At 47.3% G+C, this 18,487-nt stretch overlaps 1 protein-coding gene across 1 annotated transcript in view; it reads left to right on the top strand.

The window, feature by feature from the left end:
- Positions 1-18,487, top strand: part of STAB2 (stabilin 2) — a 1,783,079-nt gene that overhangs the window by 900,317 nt on the left and 864,275 nt on the right. The window contains exon 42 of the mRNA XM_069629923.1: positions 10,963-11,088. Within this exon, the coding sequence (XP_069486024.1) occupies positions 10,963-11,088 (126 nt within the window). The remainder of the gene's footprint in view (positions 1-10,962; positions 11,089-18,487) is intronic.

Genomic DNA, 18,487 nt, shown 5'->3' with positions numbered 1-18,487 from the left:
ATGTGTGCTCCTTCACGTCCTGCGGCCGGGGACTCTGGCGTTTGTGCGGCCCATCTCCCACTGCATTTTTATGTCGGTGCATTAGCTCTCCTTGCCCCCGGGGGAGCACAGTTTCGTCACTTCAACCATGGCTTGGGGGAAAGGCAGTGCTTAGTTATGTGCAGGCACTGAAGCAGATCATATCTGCTGCTGTACTTGTGCCGGGTCCTCACCCGCTACTGTTTATGCTGTGCCACGCATGCTGTTTTGGGTCCGTTCCGCCAGCTGTGTGCCCGCAATCCCATGCAGTACAGTGACGCTTCTCATTACTCGCGCGCTGTGTGAGACGCCTCCTTCTTCTTTGTTTCGTTTTGCTCTATTTACGCTTCTGCTTTCGAGCCGGTCGCAGCTTCCCGTGTTGTCACTCCCCTCCACTTGTGCTGCGGGAGGTCTGCACATTCCTACCAAGCTTACTGTTTGACCAGCTGCTCTCGGGTCTCAGTCTTCGCTACTTTGCAGCATTGGGCACCTTTTCTGGAACCGCAACCGCGTTCCCAACGAAGCACGGTATGCGTTGGCGGATATTAAGTTTCGGCAGCCTCCTCGTCTACGGACCAAGGGGAAGGTGCCTGCTCTGCAATAATATGTGTTTTGCAGTATCTCCGGTCCACCATAAACCACAGGCACCGTAGTTTTGTCGTCTTCGCTCCAACTCCTTGCCCTCTCATGTTGTTCACTGAAGTTATTTATTACATGCATTAGGGGCTATTTGTCTTGAAGTGATGTTAGGCATGATTGGGGTGTAATCAATGCACTGGCATTAATTTGGCAGCCATGACCCTCATCCATATATCATGTTAACGGGCTCATGCACGATAAATAGCAAAGTGGTTTGCAAGAGTATGAGGTTGAAATTAATAATTGTGTATACACCAGAATGTTAACCTACGTAATGGCTGCAGCAGCACTATATTTCCAATGGACCCCTTCCTTCCACAGGGTCTTCATATTTGATATACATTTTCATACAGTACCAACTGGCTTTGGAAACCTTTTCAGTCACCTCAGAGTGCAATGCAATCCCTGCCCGTGACACCAGAAGTGACTTCAGGGGCAATTTACATGAAGCTCTTGGTGCCCCATGACCTCATTCCCCTTTTCTGGGCACTCCATACGCTGACCGTCACTAGCATGTTCTTCTTAACTAACTGCATCATGCCAAATCCCAAGGTGGGTTACCAGCTCCCAAGTGGTTTGTCTCTACGGCCTGAGGGAGGAGCCCAATATGGAAGATTGTGGCTTCTGACCCTCCATGCACGCAAAGACCCTCCAGGAGCATGCCTCTAAGCTGTACACCTTCCTGTAGAAGGACAGAAACCTCCCCCTATGAGAACCCTGAAGGTGTCTCACCCGCTAGTCCCCGGGGATCTGTCATCCGGGTGCCCAGGACACGGCCATCACTATTGGATCCAGTTCCTGGGGCTGGACAAGTGCAGTAGGATCACCTGGATAGGCGGGTCCTCGGGAAGTGGGAGTGAGACACCAACGGGTGAGACGTGGTATCCCCATCCCTATAATACCTTTTCCCACCCTACCCCGTAGGATATTCAGAGGTTCTACCCCCCTTTTACCCTCCCCTTTTCCAACACAAACACTTTCCTACACTGTGACAGACAACGGACTAACACCCGAGCCGTTTACCTGACATGTCCCAACACAAGGCCTAGGTCTAGCCTCCTTTTTCCTGTTACTGCCTCTCTCCTTCAGTGGCCCGGCACTGTGTCTGCTTCCTAGAGCCCTTACCCTCATCCCTTCTCTTCCCCACTCTCCCCTTTGGGGCTACCCACCTCCAGCTGTTTCCCTACTCACCCGTGTTGTCCTGCCGGACTGTCATCTGTAGTCTCCTGGCTTCTGGCTACTGCTTGTTTTCCATCTTGCAAGCCTTTTCTAGTACTGCCTCGGCTGGTTACTTCTAGCCCCCTAACTCTCACTTCTCCCCTACCCCCCAGTGCTCCCTCTCTCCACTCGCCCCTCCACTATTTAGCCTCCTATACCAGTACTCTCACCATCTCTCTTGGTCCTTCACCCTCTCCTCCCCCTCTTGACATGCGCGTTTCCCGATACCACTCCCCTCCCCCGCCTTACTCTCTGCTCTCTTCCCCCTCTTCTCATCCTTTCCTCTGGCTCCTTTTCCTTTCCCTCTTCCTTATCCCCATGACCATCCCCTCGTTCAACCCCTTCCCCTCTTCACACCTTCCCCCTTACACCCTCCCTCATCGTCCCAACCTCATCTATCCCCCTATCGTCAAACCCTCCAACCTTATCAATATCGCCCTCTGGATCCCTCTGCAACAAAGACCGCAGCTGTTCTCGACATGTTCTTGCGACTTAACCTTCAATTCCTCTGCATAACCGAAACATGGATCCCCCTTCACAACTCCCACTGTACCTGCTTCCCTCACCACCTCCTCCTCCTCCTCCTTTTCTCATGTCTCCTGCCCCTCTGGTCGCAGTGGCGGCATCGGTCTCCTCCATCATCCTAAATGTCTATCCACCCCTCCTCAACGCCTCTTCCTACCTTCTATTCCTTTGAATACCAGTATAAAGCCTTCACTACTCCTCACGCTATTTCCTTCTTAATTATTTATTGACCCCCTGACCCCCTCTCCTCCTTCTATGATGACCTTGACACCTTCTCTCTTATTTCCCTTTCTCCCTCTCCCCTTACTGTACTCGGCGAATTCAACCTTCACCTTCCCTCTTCCCAACAACCTTGCCCTCTTTTCTCCATTCTTGACTCCTACCTCCTCACTCCCCTCCCTACTTCTCCTACTCACTCCTCTGGCTCCACTCTTTACCTTATCTTTATCTCAACCTTCTCCTCCTCCCCAGTCTCCACCCCCCCCAACTATCTTTCTGTCCATGCTTTACTCTCTTTCTCCCTCACTCCCCCTATCCCTCCGCTCACACCCTCTTCTTCCCCCATTTCTTTCTCACGACGGAATCTCTGTAACTTTACTTCTCTCTTCTTCGACACTTGCTCTTCCTCCCTCCCACCTCTTTCTGAATTTTTTATCTCTCTGCCAATGAAGCCTTAAACTCTTTCTCCTCCTCTATCTCATCTAGTCTCAACCAACTTTGCCCCCCTTTCTCCTTCCGCCCTACCAGTAAACCCTCTCAACCCTGGCTCTCTCCTCACCTTTTATCTATGCGTAGCCTCCTTCGTCGCCTTGAGCGACGCTGGCTCAAGCTCCGCTCTCCTGCTAATCAGGCCTCCTTTTTCTCTTACCACTCTCTTTATGACTCCTGCCTCAGCTTAGCTAAACGTACCTACTATTCTAACCTTCTCCAAACCCAAGCCTCCCATCCACGTCGCATCTTTCAGACCCTATCTCATCTTCTCTCCACGCCCACTCCTAACCTCTCTACTAATTCTCCTCTCTCCCCTTCTGACTTCGCTTACTTTTTTTCTTTCAAAATACTCCTCTTCCAAAATACTGTCTCCCCGCCATAACATTCTTTGCTCCCCTTCTTACTCCCCTCCTCCCCGTTCTCTCTCCACCCCTTCCTCTTACTTGTCTGACTTCTCTCCTGTTACTCTTTCTGTCGTGTCCCTCCTCCTGTCCAAAACTGTCCCTACTGCCGCCCCCTCTGATCCCCTCCCAACCCCCCTTATTCCTAAAATGAACCCTCTTCTCATTCCCTACCTCACCTCCTTCTTCAATATGTGTCTCTCCTCTGCCACCTTCCCTTCCACCTTCAAACACCTTCAAACACGCTACCATCATCCCAATTTTGAAGAAGCCCTCTGCTAACCCCATTCTTGCATCCAACTTTCGTCCAATCTCGCTCTTACCATTCCTCTCTAAGCTTCTCTAACTTCCAGTCTACTCTCAACTATCTACCTTTGTAACCAATCTCTCTCTTCTTCCCCAGTCTCAATCTGGATTCCGTCCAAAACACTCCACTGAAACTGCCCTCCCCTAAATTCTCAACTCCCTCCTTACTGCTCGCTACTCTAAGCACTCCTCTGTCCTTGTCCTCCTTGACCTCTCTGCGGCCTTTGATACCGTTGATCATCCCTTACTTTTCAAAATATCTCTCTTCCTTTGGTATCACTGGCTCTGTCCACAATTGGCTCTCCTCGTACCTCTCCAACTGTTCTTTTGTTGTCTCCTGGGGCGCTCGTACCTCTGCTTCTCTCCCCCTGAACTTCGGCGTTCCTCAAGGCTCCGTTCTTGGCCCTTTCCTTTTCTCACTTTACACTTCACTTCTTGCCCCATCATTTCTTCTTTCGGTATATCACACCATTTTTATGCTGATGACACCCACCTCTACCTTGCCTTCTCTTCTTTCACCCCTGAACTCCACCTTAATCTTTCTTCCGGTCTTACTGCAATCAAAAACTGGATGGCATATCATTTGTAACGCTCACCTGACTCCCACGGAGGACCAGGCCTGGTTTAGAGTGCTGTTGCCTCTTCTATGGTGAAGCGCAGGACTCGGAAGATGGACTGGACCGGACCTTCAAATCTGGCTTGTCTGACTCGCAGAAATATCCTTCTGTGTGTGAAAAGGGAGTATTAACAATCTGCGGGATAATGTGTAAGCCTCCCACTCCCTTCTCACCCTCCACGAAACCCTTCTGCGATTCCCTGTGAAGTCTCACCTTAGGGTCTGAAAGGATGAGCTCTCCATCCTGCTTCTGATGCAGGGGCGCGTTGTAATCCAGTTACTTCACTGGATCATGGATTGTAGAGAGTTCAAGTTTGCTTGACCTTCCCGGTAAAGTTCTGTGAGAATTCTGTTTATAAGTATGAGCCCGAAATAATAATTGTCCGTTGTCTCTATTTCAGGTGCAGAACAAAGATTCCGAGATGAGCAATGGAACCGACGAAGGAAACTCAGGTGAGTTGTTTGATGAGAGGTTCCTTTAGTGTCCTTGCATTAATGCACTAATGCTTGTGTCTTTTTTCCCCATAGGGGCCGGGGTTCGGAAATGCCGGAGATATGGCACCGACCCAAAGTGAAAGGTGCAGTTCCAGTAGATATCAGGTAAGTCTTTAATGAGCGTTCAGGTAATGTCTTAGCATTCGCTCACTAACGCTGATGTCTCTTTTTCCCCTTAGGGGCTGGGGTCCGGAAATGCCAGGATGCGGCACCGACCCGAAATGAAGTGGGAATGACCCAACAGGTAAGTCTTATGATGGCAAATTAAGGTTTTCTTATTCTCTTCCCTAGCTCACCTTCGTTCTTGTCTTTTTCTCCCTAGGCGCTGAAATGTGGTTGCGGATCCAGATGGTCGCTGATGAACATGGAGGCGCCTAGTAAAGGTGAGTGGAATGCGGCGCTGCAGCGATCGATGCGATGTGCTTTTAAAATGAAGGTCTTCCTTTTCAGGATCGTCGGCGAAATGTCTCCAGAATGCGGATTTAGCAGGTAAGGACTCTTCTTTCTCCTATTCTCTTCTCTTCTCCCTTTGCAGGTGTTCCAGGATGCTGGCGGGCGTGGCAGAAGTCAGGATGCAGGAGCAGACACGGTGAGCGTCCAGCTGCTAGATGCAGAACAATGCGAAGCGTGAGTTGCTGCTTGGGCGTGGCTTAAATAGCCTTCGAAGTAGTTCCAGGTATATATCCTTCCTCTCAGGTATGTATTCTTCCTCCGGCCACACCCGTGTGGTTAAGTAGTCCCCAAAGATAAAGTAGTCCCATTCAGGCCTCTAGATGGCCCGGATGTTGCAGCATGGTCTGCATCAGGTAAGTTTACACCAAGCACCTTTAAACACAAAGTCATCTTTTATGAGCCTGGCGCCTATGGCGCCAGGACTGTGTCCAATATGAGCCTGGCGCCAAAGGCGCCAGGACTGAGTCCAAAGGGCCCCTACTTGGGGCTGCTGAGACTTCCCTCGGGGACATGATGTCTGCCTCTGGGGTAGCTGGGCCTGGTCTGGCTCCTTGGAGGTAGGCATCATGACATAATTTTCTCTCCCTCAACACTGAAAAAACTAAAGTCTTATTCTTCCCCTCTAACACGATTCCCCCTTCCACAACCCCCTTCTTTTCTTCTCTTTCCCCCTACCAACCTCCCTATCTCTTCCTCTGCTCGCAACCTAGGCGTCCACCTCGACCCCTCCCTCTCCCTTACACACCACATTTCTCTGAACTCCTGCGCCTGTCACTACCACCTTTTCAATGTCTGCAAAATCCGTTCCTCCCTCAACTTCCATGCTACTAAACTCTTAATATCTTCCCTCATCTTCTCACATCTTTTCTATTGTTCCTCTCTCCTCTTCGGTCTCCCCGCCTCTCATCTTGCCCCCCTCAAATCCATCTACCACTCTGCTATTTGCACCCTTTGTCTTCTTCCCCCTCATGATTCCATCTCCTCTTCGCTTTCTTATATTGGCTGGCTTCGCTTTCACTCCCAACTTAAATTTAACTTCCTCTGCCTCATTTTTAAATCTCTTCATGACCTCGATCCCCCGTACCTCTCCTCTCTCATTTCTTTCTACACTCCTTCTCGCTCCCTCCGGTCTGCTGATCTCTTCCTACTCACTGTTCGTCCATCGCTTGTGCCTCTTCTCTCTTCTGATCCTTTCAGCCCCTTGCCCCCCTACACTGGAACTCTCTTCCTCTCTCTATCCGCTCCATTTCCTCGTACTCCTCCTTCCGCGCCTCTTTGAAATCTTTTCTTCTTCACCCCCCATCCTGACATCCCTCCCTAATGTCCCCTACCTCCTTCCTTCATCCCTCATTCCTTCCATCCCTCCTACATCTCCCTATCTTCCCCATTCCTTCTTCCCCTACCCCTGAAATCTCATCTTCCTCCCCCACCCCGACTTCCCTTACTTCTTCCCTCTTTTCTTCATCGGCTCTATTTCTCTTTTATTGCCCTCAGGAAATTGTTCAACATACTGTTTTTGATGGTTTGTTTCATGTATTGTAATTTTATGCTTCTATTTTATTCCATGTATTCATGTTGTTGTAATGTAAAGCGCTTTGGCGTAAACTACTATATATATTTAATAAATACAAATACAAATACACAAGGGTCAGGCAGAGTCAGGCAATTGACAATAACTGCACACACCTGACGGCCCTTCCCTTTCCCCACAGGGATGTAAGTTAGAGCACAAGAGCACACTTTGGGCAAGGCCGAACGCACAAGTAAAAAGCTACACTGGACTGGCAGTTCAAACGGAGGAGAAAGGCGCGAAACCTGGAGGGACGACAAGGGGGGTACTGCCCTTCCCTTTTCAACCGAGACCTGTGAATCGTCCGAAAGGGAAATCATAAGACTGGGAAGTCCAGCTTGCGTGGTGGGGTTAGAGGTGTCAATGGCACATGGAGCCCTCCCTCACCGATTGCCAAAGCGGGGAGAAGCGCTTGCCGCTGTGGTGCCGTCCATGAATCCCGAGACAAGAAACTCCAACAGTTCAGCACAGCCGGTGAGCCAGAGAAGACAGATAGTAAAACCGAACTGTGCTAGGCCCAAGGTTGCAGGTGGCAACCTTGTTGAACAAAGAACTGTGTAAAGTGTAATTGAACTTTAAAGAAACCCTAGTAAAAGGTTCAGAAGCAGAGTGGTCAGGCATCGCAGGGGTGCTCATTTGAAGGACTCTAACTGAAACCTTTTTGGGTCATGTTGTTTGGTTGAAACTACGAGAATCAAGGGTGAATCAAGAGGCCTTAGGAGAGGCCAGTTTGAAGTGGTCCTATGAGGGTCGAGCATAACCCCTCATACACTCGAAAGTCTTTGACACATTGGAGAAAACTGACCAATCACGGACCACCACGGTGGTCCCAGGCATTCACAGCTGCTCAGACTCTCTGGCACCCAGGATGTGTATTGGAACCAGCCACATCCTGGAGGCACACACAGAAAGCATGCAGAAGCCGGCGAAAGCTTGGTGCTTCACGGGAAAATGCATGTCCAAATAAGGACTGACCTGGGTCGGCTCAACCTGGGGAAGGTGACGAGGCAAGATGGCCAAAGGACAGGAGAAAGAACCTCGTGGCATGGCCATTTTGGAACCAGGCCACCTAACCGTGCCAAACGCGGTAATTGTGGTTTACCTGGCAAGAAAGGGTTAAAAATATGCGAAATGATAAGCTTCGAGAGTATCTAGGGCCTTTTGGAAATGACTAGACCCAAGTGCACTGTACTGGAAGGTACATTGTGCACTTGTTACAGGTTGCAGAAAAGTTGCAACATGAGGAAAGGACTAAGGGAAACAGAGTCTCCCAGCACTGACTGTCTTCAGGGCATGTCAGCTTCCCCATAAAAAGTGAGCGAAAGCCCAGAGGAGTGCAGCAGAAGGCAGACCACTGGAGGGAAAAGTACACATAAAATGGAAATCTTTCCTAACACTCACCCCCCTCGGCCCTACTCCTCTGGTTGAGAGCTCATCCATATTGTATTGTGATTGGGACGGTTTCCCAATACTGCTGTGCATGAGGGAAAAACAACAGGCAGAAACTGAGGTCACAGGGCACAGTGAAAGCTCTATATATGGACGCCAACCTCCTCTGCCGACCCTGCGCCAGTCCCTTGTGGGGTCCCCCAAGGTTTGTGCGTATCCCCCACCCTCTACAATGTTTTCACTAAACCCCTGTTTGATGTACTTGACTATCTGGGTGTCACCTACACTAACTATGCCGATGACACCCAGATACTCATCCCCATCACAGGCGATTACACGGTCGACTCGAAATCCCTAAATGACATATACCATGTCATCCAAACCTGGATGGCACAACATGAGCTCTGTCTCAATGACGACAAGACAGAGCTCCTCATCCTAGGTACACAGCAAAGACTTAAACCCCATGTTCAGCTCCTTTAATATTGACGGAAACTCCATAAAAGTATCCAAAGATACCAAAACTCTCGGATTCTACCTCGACTACACTCTCTCCCTCCACAGACAAACAAATGCAGTTGCTGCCGCCGCTGCTTACACTTGCAAATTGATCATAGCATGTCGCCCTTTTCTCTCCACTCATAACTGCACAATCCTTGCTAGGACTTTGGTTATGTCCAAACTGGACGACTGTAATGCACTGTACCAAGGCACCAATTAATGCAACCTAGACAAACTCCAGATCATACAAAATAATGCCATCAGAGCAGCCCTCAATATCCCTAGAGCAGCCCACATCTCGGAAACTAGGAAGAACCTTCATTGGCTGTAAGTCACCCAAAGGATCTCACTAAAATCGCTTGCCCTGACCTACAAATGCATGAATAACCAGGCCCCCATCTATCTCTCCTCACGGTTCACGCAGTATACCCCATCTCGATCACTAAGGTCTACCCTTAGCCAGAGCCTACTGATCCCCAGATAACAAGCTCCAAACAGCCGGTGGGTCCAGCTTCCCAGTTCTGGCAGCTAACTTGTGGAACTCTGTCCCTCTTACCATCAGAAACCTTCCTTCCCTAAATTTATTCAAACACAAAGCCAAACTCTGGCTAGTCACATCAAACGACCAAGTTGCACTCTGAAAATTCGATTACCTATGTGTCTTTGTCCATTCCGCCAATGTGTTCAGATAACCCTGCTCAACTGAAATGTTATCTGAAATGTCATACTGTTATGTAACCACTGCTTCTAAGACATGCGCCTGGAAGCCTCCGGGCCTGGTTTGCGCTATACAAATAAATAAAATACAAATACATCCTGCATCGAGGAAGGTACGTGCCAAGGCTTCCCCATTGTGGGTAAATGTTTTCCATGATCGGCTGAAGCTGCTGGAATATGTCTAAGATGAGGTAACCGGTGGGTGGGGACATTCCCTGAGATAAGAAATGGGTCCCCTCAGAGGGCTCAATGAAAGTGTAGCACATATAATAGTATCTGGCTTTCCTGGAGCCCTTCGTGGCTGATTTCTCTAACCTCTAGTAGCTGGACTGAGTCGGCTCTGAGAGGATTCCCATCTGCGACTGCAGATTGCACAGATTTCTGATTTGAAAGCCTAACTTGCTGAGCTATCTTACCGGCTTAGACAATAGCATCCACACATTAGAGTAGGGTATTCTGTTTGAAATGGTCCAGATAATATAATGCAGGATTCAGCATAGTTCCAGGACCAATGTCACCCAATGCGTGTTCCATGTGTCTAGGTGCCTCAAATGGTCTTAAAGGGCCTCATTTCGAGTTTGGAAGCAATTCAGTGGTAAATGCACCAAATTACTGCCAGAATCGATTACTGTTACTGCCACTTGGTCCCGTGGAGTTACCACAGGATTACAAGTGGTGGTGTGGTGCAGTGTAACCCTCCATGTTTGAGTCCATAGGACTCTGTGGAGATTTCTGGCTGATTTACCACCGGCAGAATTACTGCATGGTAAATTGCTGATTTTTAGAGGTAAACCGAGTTGGAGGTGAATCTGCCATTTTGCCTCAAAAATCTGCTGGATTTACCGTGCAGTAATTTCTCTGGCGGTAAATCCACCAAAACCTATAATTTGGCAGTGCCGGAAAATGGTGGTAATTCTGTTACCGCAAAAAAAGTGGTAGTCACGGAATTAATGCCACTTTTTCGTGCACTACCAACCTGTAATGAGGCCCTAAGAACTACACATCAACCTCCAGAGGAAGACAGGATTAAGGAGTGTGGCAATACTGTACACTTTGCACAACGTGCAAAGCATAACCTTGGTACATTCCAAATAGTAATACATGTAATTCCCTTTCAGGGTGTTATGGGTGTTCCATGGCTGAGAGGTGGAATGACCCCACATCTTCCTTTGTGGTGCAGTGAATAATTGTTAACACAATCCTTTCAACTATTAAAAGAAAAAGCTTAATGTGAAATTTCATTTTGCATCATGTTACTTGTACTTAGGTTTACATCTACTTGTATTTAAAAATAGCACTCATCTTGTTCCAATATGCGAGGTTGTATTAATTGTGTAGATATCGAGCAGTACTTTACAGTACAGTAAGCAAGTGTGTGCTCATGTGTTTCCTTGTCCTTGCAGCTGTAGATGCATGTGAAACACGCAATGGGGGCTGCTCTGTCTACGCGGAATGTAAGAAAACCACCCCTGGGAATCGACAATGCGCCTGCTTCCCGGGCTACACCGGGGATGGACATGTGTGTCTGGGTAGGTGTCGACATTAAACGTGAATCCAGCATTTTCTAAGAGTCATCTTGAGTTACAGTCTGACGTTTTTTCATGCTTTGTACTTGTATTTATATCTATACATTTATTTACAGAATGTACACCCCCCGCTGTAGAGCTTGTTAGCTTGTTAGTTCCTGTCCTATGGCGACTGCAGAAGCAACTACTGTTCCCCACTTTCACATCAATCTCTACACAAAACACAAACCCATGCTTAAGAGATATTTCTGAAATAAAATCATGAAAGTATTTTATAACGCATACTCTTTCTAAAAATTGCCTGGGGCACTAAACTGAAAAAAGAAAACCCTTTCACTTTACCCTCTCTGTCCCGTACCTCATACCTTTTCCTAGGTTTTTTATAGTACTGAGGCAGGGAACGGTTCCCCTCTGCTGTCACCACCCCAGCCCATAGCTTTTACTATAAGGGCGATGCAGGAGTTCCGCCTGCCCTACCAGATGTCCCTAAGGACTGAAGGGGCGTCGCTAGGCTTTGTGGTCCGGGTCTGCTGTCAAATTCTTAAATGGTGTCATCACAGAACTATTGCAAAACCCCACAGGTTTCCATTTCAGGGCGCGCTTTGTGCAATGTACTACCTCGAACATCCAAAAAACATGGATATCTTAGGGAGCCCAGAAGAAAATTACCTGCTTCTCCTGCTCCAAAACACCCCAACCGTTGCATATATTTTTATTTGTTTATTGGCTAAAAACTCTTTTAACCTTAACAAATTTTCGTATGCAATCACAAAAAAAAATCAACAGCAAAGAAATGACTTAAAAGATTCACATTTACATTAATTTCCATGAAAAAGTCCTGGTATCAGATCAGTATACATAGTATTATGACCAAGATTTCATTACTTCATCCCGTTATCTCCTAGAAACTAGTGAATTCATATTATGTATGTATGAGACCAATTGCACCATTATGTAACAAATGTTGTATATGCAAGCAAAGGCGTCCAGATACCCTCGGGCTCGGTGCGCTATACATGCAAATAAACTAAACTTAACTATGAATCTCACGATTGCAATTGCTAAGGATGTTGGATTACCCCTTAGACAACTTTCCCAAAACGTTTCCCTGTCGAAAACGTTTGACTTATACTTGTTTTTGGAGAAGTGCAGATCAGGCTTAGATATCAATTGCGTGTAAAGCATAGTAAGGTGCTGCAGAGTTTCAGACGATCCGATAGCTTGACAGAAGCGAAAGCATGCCACATTTTGATCCATCATTTTTTATCTCACGAGAATTTCTCTGGTCTTGTGCAAGTTCCAATAAAACCTAGTAAATTCTCGCCTCATTTTAGGACATGGGAAAATATTCCAATGATATACTATTTCACCCCTAAACTTATGTTCCTGAGATAGATACTTGAGGCTTCTTCTTTGATGAAATCTCTATGTCAGATTGCACCAATCGGATTGCCTGAGCACTCTCTCCACCATGTTGGGGTTACTCACTAGATCTAATCTTGTTAAACCAAATTCACTTCATGTCTGCTCGCATAATTTTCTGAAATCACCTAATTCACAGTATAACGAGCTATTGTCCGAGTCCAACAATTCACGAAAAAGTGCCAACCTTTTCCATATTATCACACTCGAAATGCTGCACAAACCTAAATCAAACAAAATTGCAGTCGTAGGGACCGAATTAGGGATTCCCAGAACCCTTAGCCATACCATACTCTCCCTTTTGGCCAAGAATCCTGGAACCAGCATGGATACATTTCAATACATATGTTAATTTAGTTATTAAGTTGCCTACATAGAACTTGGTGGAAGGAATGATAGAGAACCAGCGAAACGTATGTTTTATATAGAACAGCTAGGGGAAGAATGTGTCTGTCTTGTTGCTAAAGTATTTCTTTAGTTGTCCCTTATTTAAGCAGCCCATTATGTCGAACCTCAGGTAATTTATTTAATTTATCTTCTCCAATTGTGCCCCACCCAAGCACCAATCCCGTTTAACTACTGCCCCTCTTCCAGTAAAATTCAATATCTTTGACTTACAGACATTGATTTTCAGGTGGTTACTTTCAATATATTTTCCAAAGGCATCTAATAAACTCTGGAGTCCCACATTTGAGCAGTCAATAAGTAAAACGTGAAGTGGACAGAAGTGGTTGCTGTGGTAGAGTCTGTTTTCCACTTCCATTGTGCAAGGAGGAGCTTTTGGCTGAGGCAACTGCTGTTCACTATATTTACCTCAGTCCGGCGCGGAACACAGCACGGACGTTAAGTGGACAGAACTGGTTGCCATGGTAGAGTCTGTTTTCCACTTCCATTGTGCAAGGAGGAGCTTGTAGCTAAGGCAACTGCTGTCCACTATATTTACCTCAGTCCAGCACAGAGTGTGGCGCGGACGTGAAGTGGACAGAAGTGGTTGCCATGGTAGAGTCAGTTTTCCACTTTCATTGTGCAAGGAGGAGCTTGGGGCTGAGGCAACTGCTGTTCACTATATTCATTTCAGTCCGGCGCGAAGCGCGGCATGGACGTGAAGTGGACAGAAGTGGTTACTATGGTAGAGTCTGTTTTCCACTTCCATTGTGCAAGGAGGAGCTTGTGGCTGAGGTAACTGCTGATATTGATATTGATATTTTATTTCTATTGCGCTCGTACACAAGTGTTTCAGAGCAAAACAAGGCAAGGGAGGGGAAAAAGGGAGAACAAAACAGTGATCTTACTAGGCCCAGTGACATTGAGAACGCGCAGGTGCATGGGAGAAGGGGAGGGGAAAAGTGCATGGAAGGGGGGAGAAGTGGAAAGTGCGAAGCAGAGGAGAAACAGATAAATAACAATAAATAAATAATAAAGGCAACACACAGTTTTAGTGCAGCCAGCAATTTGCAAGTGCTAGGTTTAAGGCAGCAGACAGGGTAGGTCTGATAAGTGCAGGAAGAAAAGGGGGGGGGCTGTATGGCTACAGATACAGACCCCAGTGCAAGGGGTGGCCCGGAGGCAGTGCAGGAGGGTGGTGGGGTGAGCAGGTACCTAGGCCCGGAGGACAGAGGGTGGCCAGGTGCACAGTGCCAAGAGAGAACAGATCAGCAGGGAAGAGGGGGAGTGAAGGCAGAAGAAAAGAGGAAGGTATTGAGGTGCTTCCGGAACCGGAGATGGTTCTCCTCAAGTTTTAGAGTGGCAGGGAGGCTGTTCCAGAGGGAGGCACCAGCCGAAGATAGAGATCTACCCCCAGCTCATTTCTTTGAAAAACAACAGACCCCGAGGGCGTTGGAGGTAGAGGAGCGAAGAGCTCGAGAGGGGAGGTATTTGCGGAGGGATAGCTGAAGGTATTTTGGACCCAGGCCCCAGAAAGCCTTGTGGACAATGCAGAGGGTTTTGAATTTAATCCTCACAGCCACTGGGAGCCAATGAAGGGATTTCAGAGCTGGAGAGATACAATCCCAGGGCTTGAGGCCAAGGACAAGTCTCGCAGTCCTGTTCTGGATTAGTTGCAGAGGGCGGAGAGTAGAGGCAGGTAGATTTAGAAAGAGGCTGTTACAATAGTCCAAGCTAGAGAGAACCAGAGCTTGGGATACCATGAGCTTCTGGGGGAAGGAGAGGAAAGGCAGAGTACCTCTGAGGAGGTGCAGTAGGAAATTTGACTTTTTAGAGACCTCAGAGATTTGCGCGGAGAAGGAAAGGGTGGAGTCAAAGATGACCCCCAGGTTCTTAGCCTCGCAGGTGTGGGTAGGAGGAGGGCCAAGGGAGGCCGGCCAGAGAGTGAGGGGAAAGGATGGTGAAGGTGTGCCGATGAGGAGGATCTCCGTCTTGCTGACATTCAGACAAAGATCATTGGCGGCACACCAATCTTTAATGGCAGTTAGGCAATCAGAGATGAGAGAGGGAGAGGAGGTTGTTAGGCAGAATCCTGTGCAGTTCCCTTGGGGAACACTGCAAAAAGATTAAGACTGCAGGAGTAAGTAGTAAACCCAATTGGTAGCAGTCTGCACCACCCAGATTTACCTGGTAGCTGTGGCTGAGCAGTCAGACTTCTCTCAAGAAGAGTAGGGCAGTATGCAGAGTATACACAATAGGGCCAAAACACAGCAGAGCAAACAAACACTGACCAGAGCTTTGTATAAAAAGTATATAATTATTTATTTAAAACACACTTTGTGAGCCGGCCCCATCGAAGGCTCCCACTAAGGCTCCTGACCTGGGCCTGACCAGTGACTGCCAGAGCCCAGGCCCCAAAACTCTGCTTGACCGCACCGACACCCTAGACAAACGCCGCCATCTCGACCACCTTTGATGCCCTCTGTGCCCATGCGACTTTATAACCTGTGAGTACCACAGAATATATTAACATTCGAAATACCCGTGACGCTACGATATGCTTACTTGATGGGACAATTCGTAACCTTTCTGTAGTCTCTACCAGCACACTAGTGATGCAATGTTATCCCTCATTAACATAGACTGATCCTATCCTGTATGCTGATACTTGCAAGCCTTTAGACTCACCATCCATCCGCTGCTTGTACTGCAGATGTAGATGATCTAGTTCCGTGTGCCCCACTACCTTACTCACTGCCTTCTAGGCACCTTAGTTTCACTCGCATTTAGGTGGAGTTTTGCATCGCTATTATCCCTCGCATACATCACTGTTAACTCTCTGCTTCCTAAGCACGTTATCATCCCTCGCATTTAGGTGATGTTCTGCCCTACTACCATTGCTGAATGCATTATTGTCTACTCATTGTTTGCAAGGCTCGCTAGCATCTCACGCAATTAGGTGATGTTCGGCCTCCACTACCACTGTTTAATGCATTATTGACTACTCAGTGTCTTCTAGGCATGTTAGCATCTCTCGTATTTAGGCGATGTTCTGCCCTACTACCATTGCTGAATGCATTATTGATTACTCAGTGTTTTCTAGGCATGTTAGCATCTATCGTATTTAGGTGATGTTCTGCCCTACTACCCTTGCTGAATGCATTATTGACCACTCACTGTTCTCTAGGCACATTAGCGCCACTCGCATTTAGGTGTAATCCCTGCCCTGCTACTACCCTCGAAGATATTATTGCTGTTGTCTCACGGCCTCTACAATATTTGGCATCATACTTCACTCACTCCCCCTGCGCTAGTTAGCACCCACTACTATTTTTGCATGGGGAGAAACTAATATGCGCAACTACAGTCAGTCCTCGTTAGACATTAACAGACTTACTGGCACGCTAGGCTGTCATTTACCAACTACCGCACACCACCCTCCCAGCGAGTCCACGGACATCCGTAGCCTTAAATAGGATCAGCAAGCGTAACCCTAGATTGCCTACCCCCTTCAGTATGCAGGTGTTGCTAACTTTAATGATGTTCCCTTTCTGCTTAATTCCAAATGCCACTCCTTGCACTAAAGGGCACTACATCAAGATTAATGATGGGCTAGGGAGACTGAGCTGTCCACGCCACTACCCCATACCATGCCCTAGACCTTTCCTCCCATCACTACCCCCATTTCCCTCACTAACAACACCTAAACTATATCCAGGTTCAACTACGCTCACCATACAGAATAAGTTGACCTCCTTGCCTATGGTCTCACCTGCCTCCCCCCCCGGACACGTCTAAGCGCAACGAGAGACTTGTCAGCAGACTACCAGGCAACAGGTACTCTGTAGCAGAACACACTGTTAAGCACACTTATTCATATCGATCTAGATTCACCCATAATATTTGTAGGCGAAAAAACACAATGCACACAGATGCACCAAACAACACAGATACCACCACTACCAATCTACCATTGAAGAGCACATTGACACAGCCAATCAAAGGAGCACTATTGAATGTCAGGTCCCTTGTAGCACACGCATCAGAGATTGCTGACATTATCGTAAATAACAACCTCAACTTCCTCGTCATGACAGAAACTTGGCTGCACAAGGCAGCAGGCCCCTCCATTGCCCTAGCCATCCCAGATAATTATTCCATTCTCCGTGCAGACAGACCCATGGCTCGCGGAGGAGGAGTAGCCATTATCTTCAAAGTCACTCTTAACATAAGAACTGTCACTCTTACGCTGCTATCATCATGCAAACTCCTCTCACTTAAGCTCCAAACCTCACCAAACAATACTATCACACTACACAGCAGGTACAGGCCCCCAGGACCCTCTGGATCCTTCGAAGAAGACATCACAGCCTTAGCAGCCGACAACACTAAGCCTATGGCGCAAAACATCATCCTTGGAGACTTTAACCTTGGCTACACCCAAATTACCTCCAAACCCACCCATGAAAAGGGTAGGATAATTGATTGGGTAGCAGCTCTCAATTGCAGTACTTCCCTATTATATACTACCCCCCTAGTATGGTCAGACCACCACCTTATTACATTTGAGGTGAACATAACAACTTGGAAAAGAAAAAGCCCACCATTGCTCCTCCTTGCCTCACAAGAAATAAACGTAACATCACAGTAGAAACCTTAGTTCCTTTGGTAGTCCCGATACTCAATGCCCTACCGGACACCAATGATCCTAATACCCTGACCACCGCCTATAAAGAGACTATGTCCAAAGCTATTGATGCTATTGCCCCGCTAAAACTGTGCAAAAGTAAACCCATAGCCCATCTTAACTCATGGTTAACTCCTGAGTTAAAAATACTCCGTACAGAAAAAAGGATATTGGAATCAAGTTGATAATCCTCACCCACACCGGAAAAGAAAACCATCCTTGCCACCATCACTGCCACCTACAAAAAAAGATAATTCAGACTAAAAAAGAAACATACAATGACAGAATAGCCCAAGCTGGCTCCAGTACTAAAGAACTTTTCATTATCCTAAAAGAACTTGAGAACGCTAATCCCATGCCAGATACTTGCACCAAGGATAAAGCCTGGTGTACCAGTGTACAAAATGCCCTATCCAACAAAGTCAAAGGACTTCAGACCAAAATAGCTGACAAAAGATCCCAGCTAGCAGTCAACACTCCAGCACCCACCACTACCGCACATACCAACTCAGGCTTTATGTTTAAAAAAGTTACCATACCCATAGTTAAAAAAATCATTGCGTCTCTAAAACCTTCTAATTGTAAGAGTGATAGTTGCCCAGCCCAGTTCATAAAGGATGCAGCTAGAGACCTAGCACCATTCATTACTAAGCTCATAAATTCCTCCTTCGCCAGTAACACTGTCCCAAGTAACCTGAAGCAGTCTTGGGTCCTACCGCTACTAAAGAAACAGACTCTTGACCCGGTTATTCCCACTAACTATAAACCAATAATTACGACAGTCCCCTTTTTACTAAAAATCTTGGACAGAATTGCCTACTTGCAAATACAAGACTATCTTGAAACTCACAAACTACTCGGAACCCGTCAATCTGGCTTCAGACCATAGCATGGCACAGAAACGGCCCT

The sequence above is a fragment of the Ambystoma mexicanum genome, chromosome 12 (assembly GCF_040938575.1).
Source record: "Ambystoma mexicanum isolate Mex_15411 chromosome 12, UKY_AmexF1_1, whole genome shotgun sequence".
NCBI classification, from domain to species: domain Eukaryota; kingdom Metazoa; phylum Chordata; class Amphibia; order Caudata; family Ambystomatidae; genus Ambystoma; species Ambystoma mexicanum.
Note: the sequence above shows the minus strand (reverse complement) of the source record. Positions and strands in the feature narration are given on the sequence as shown.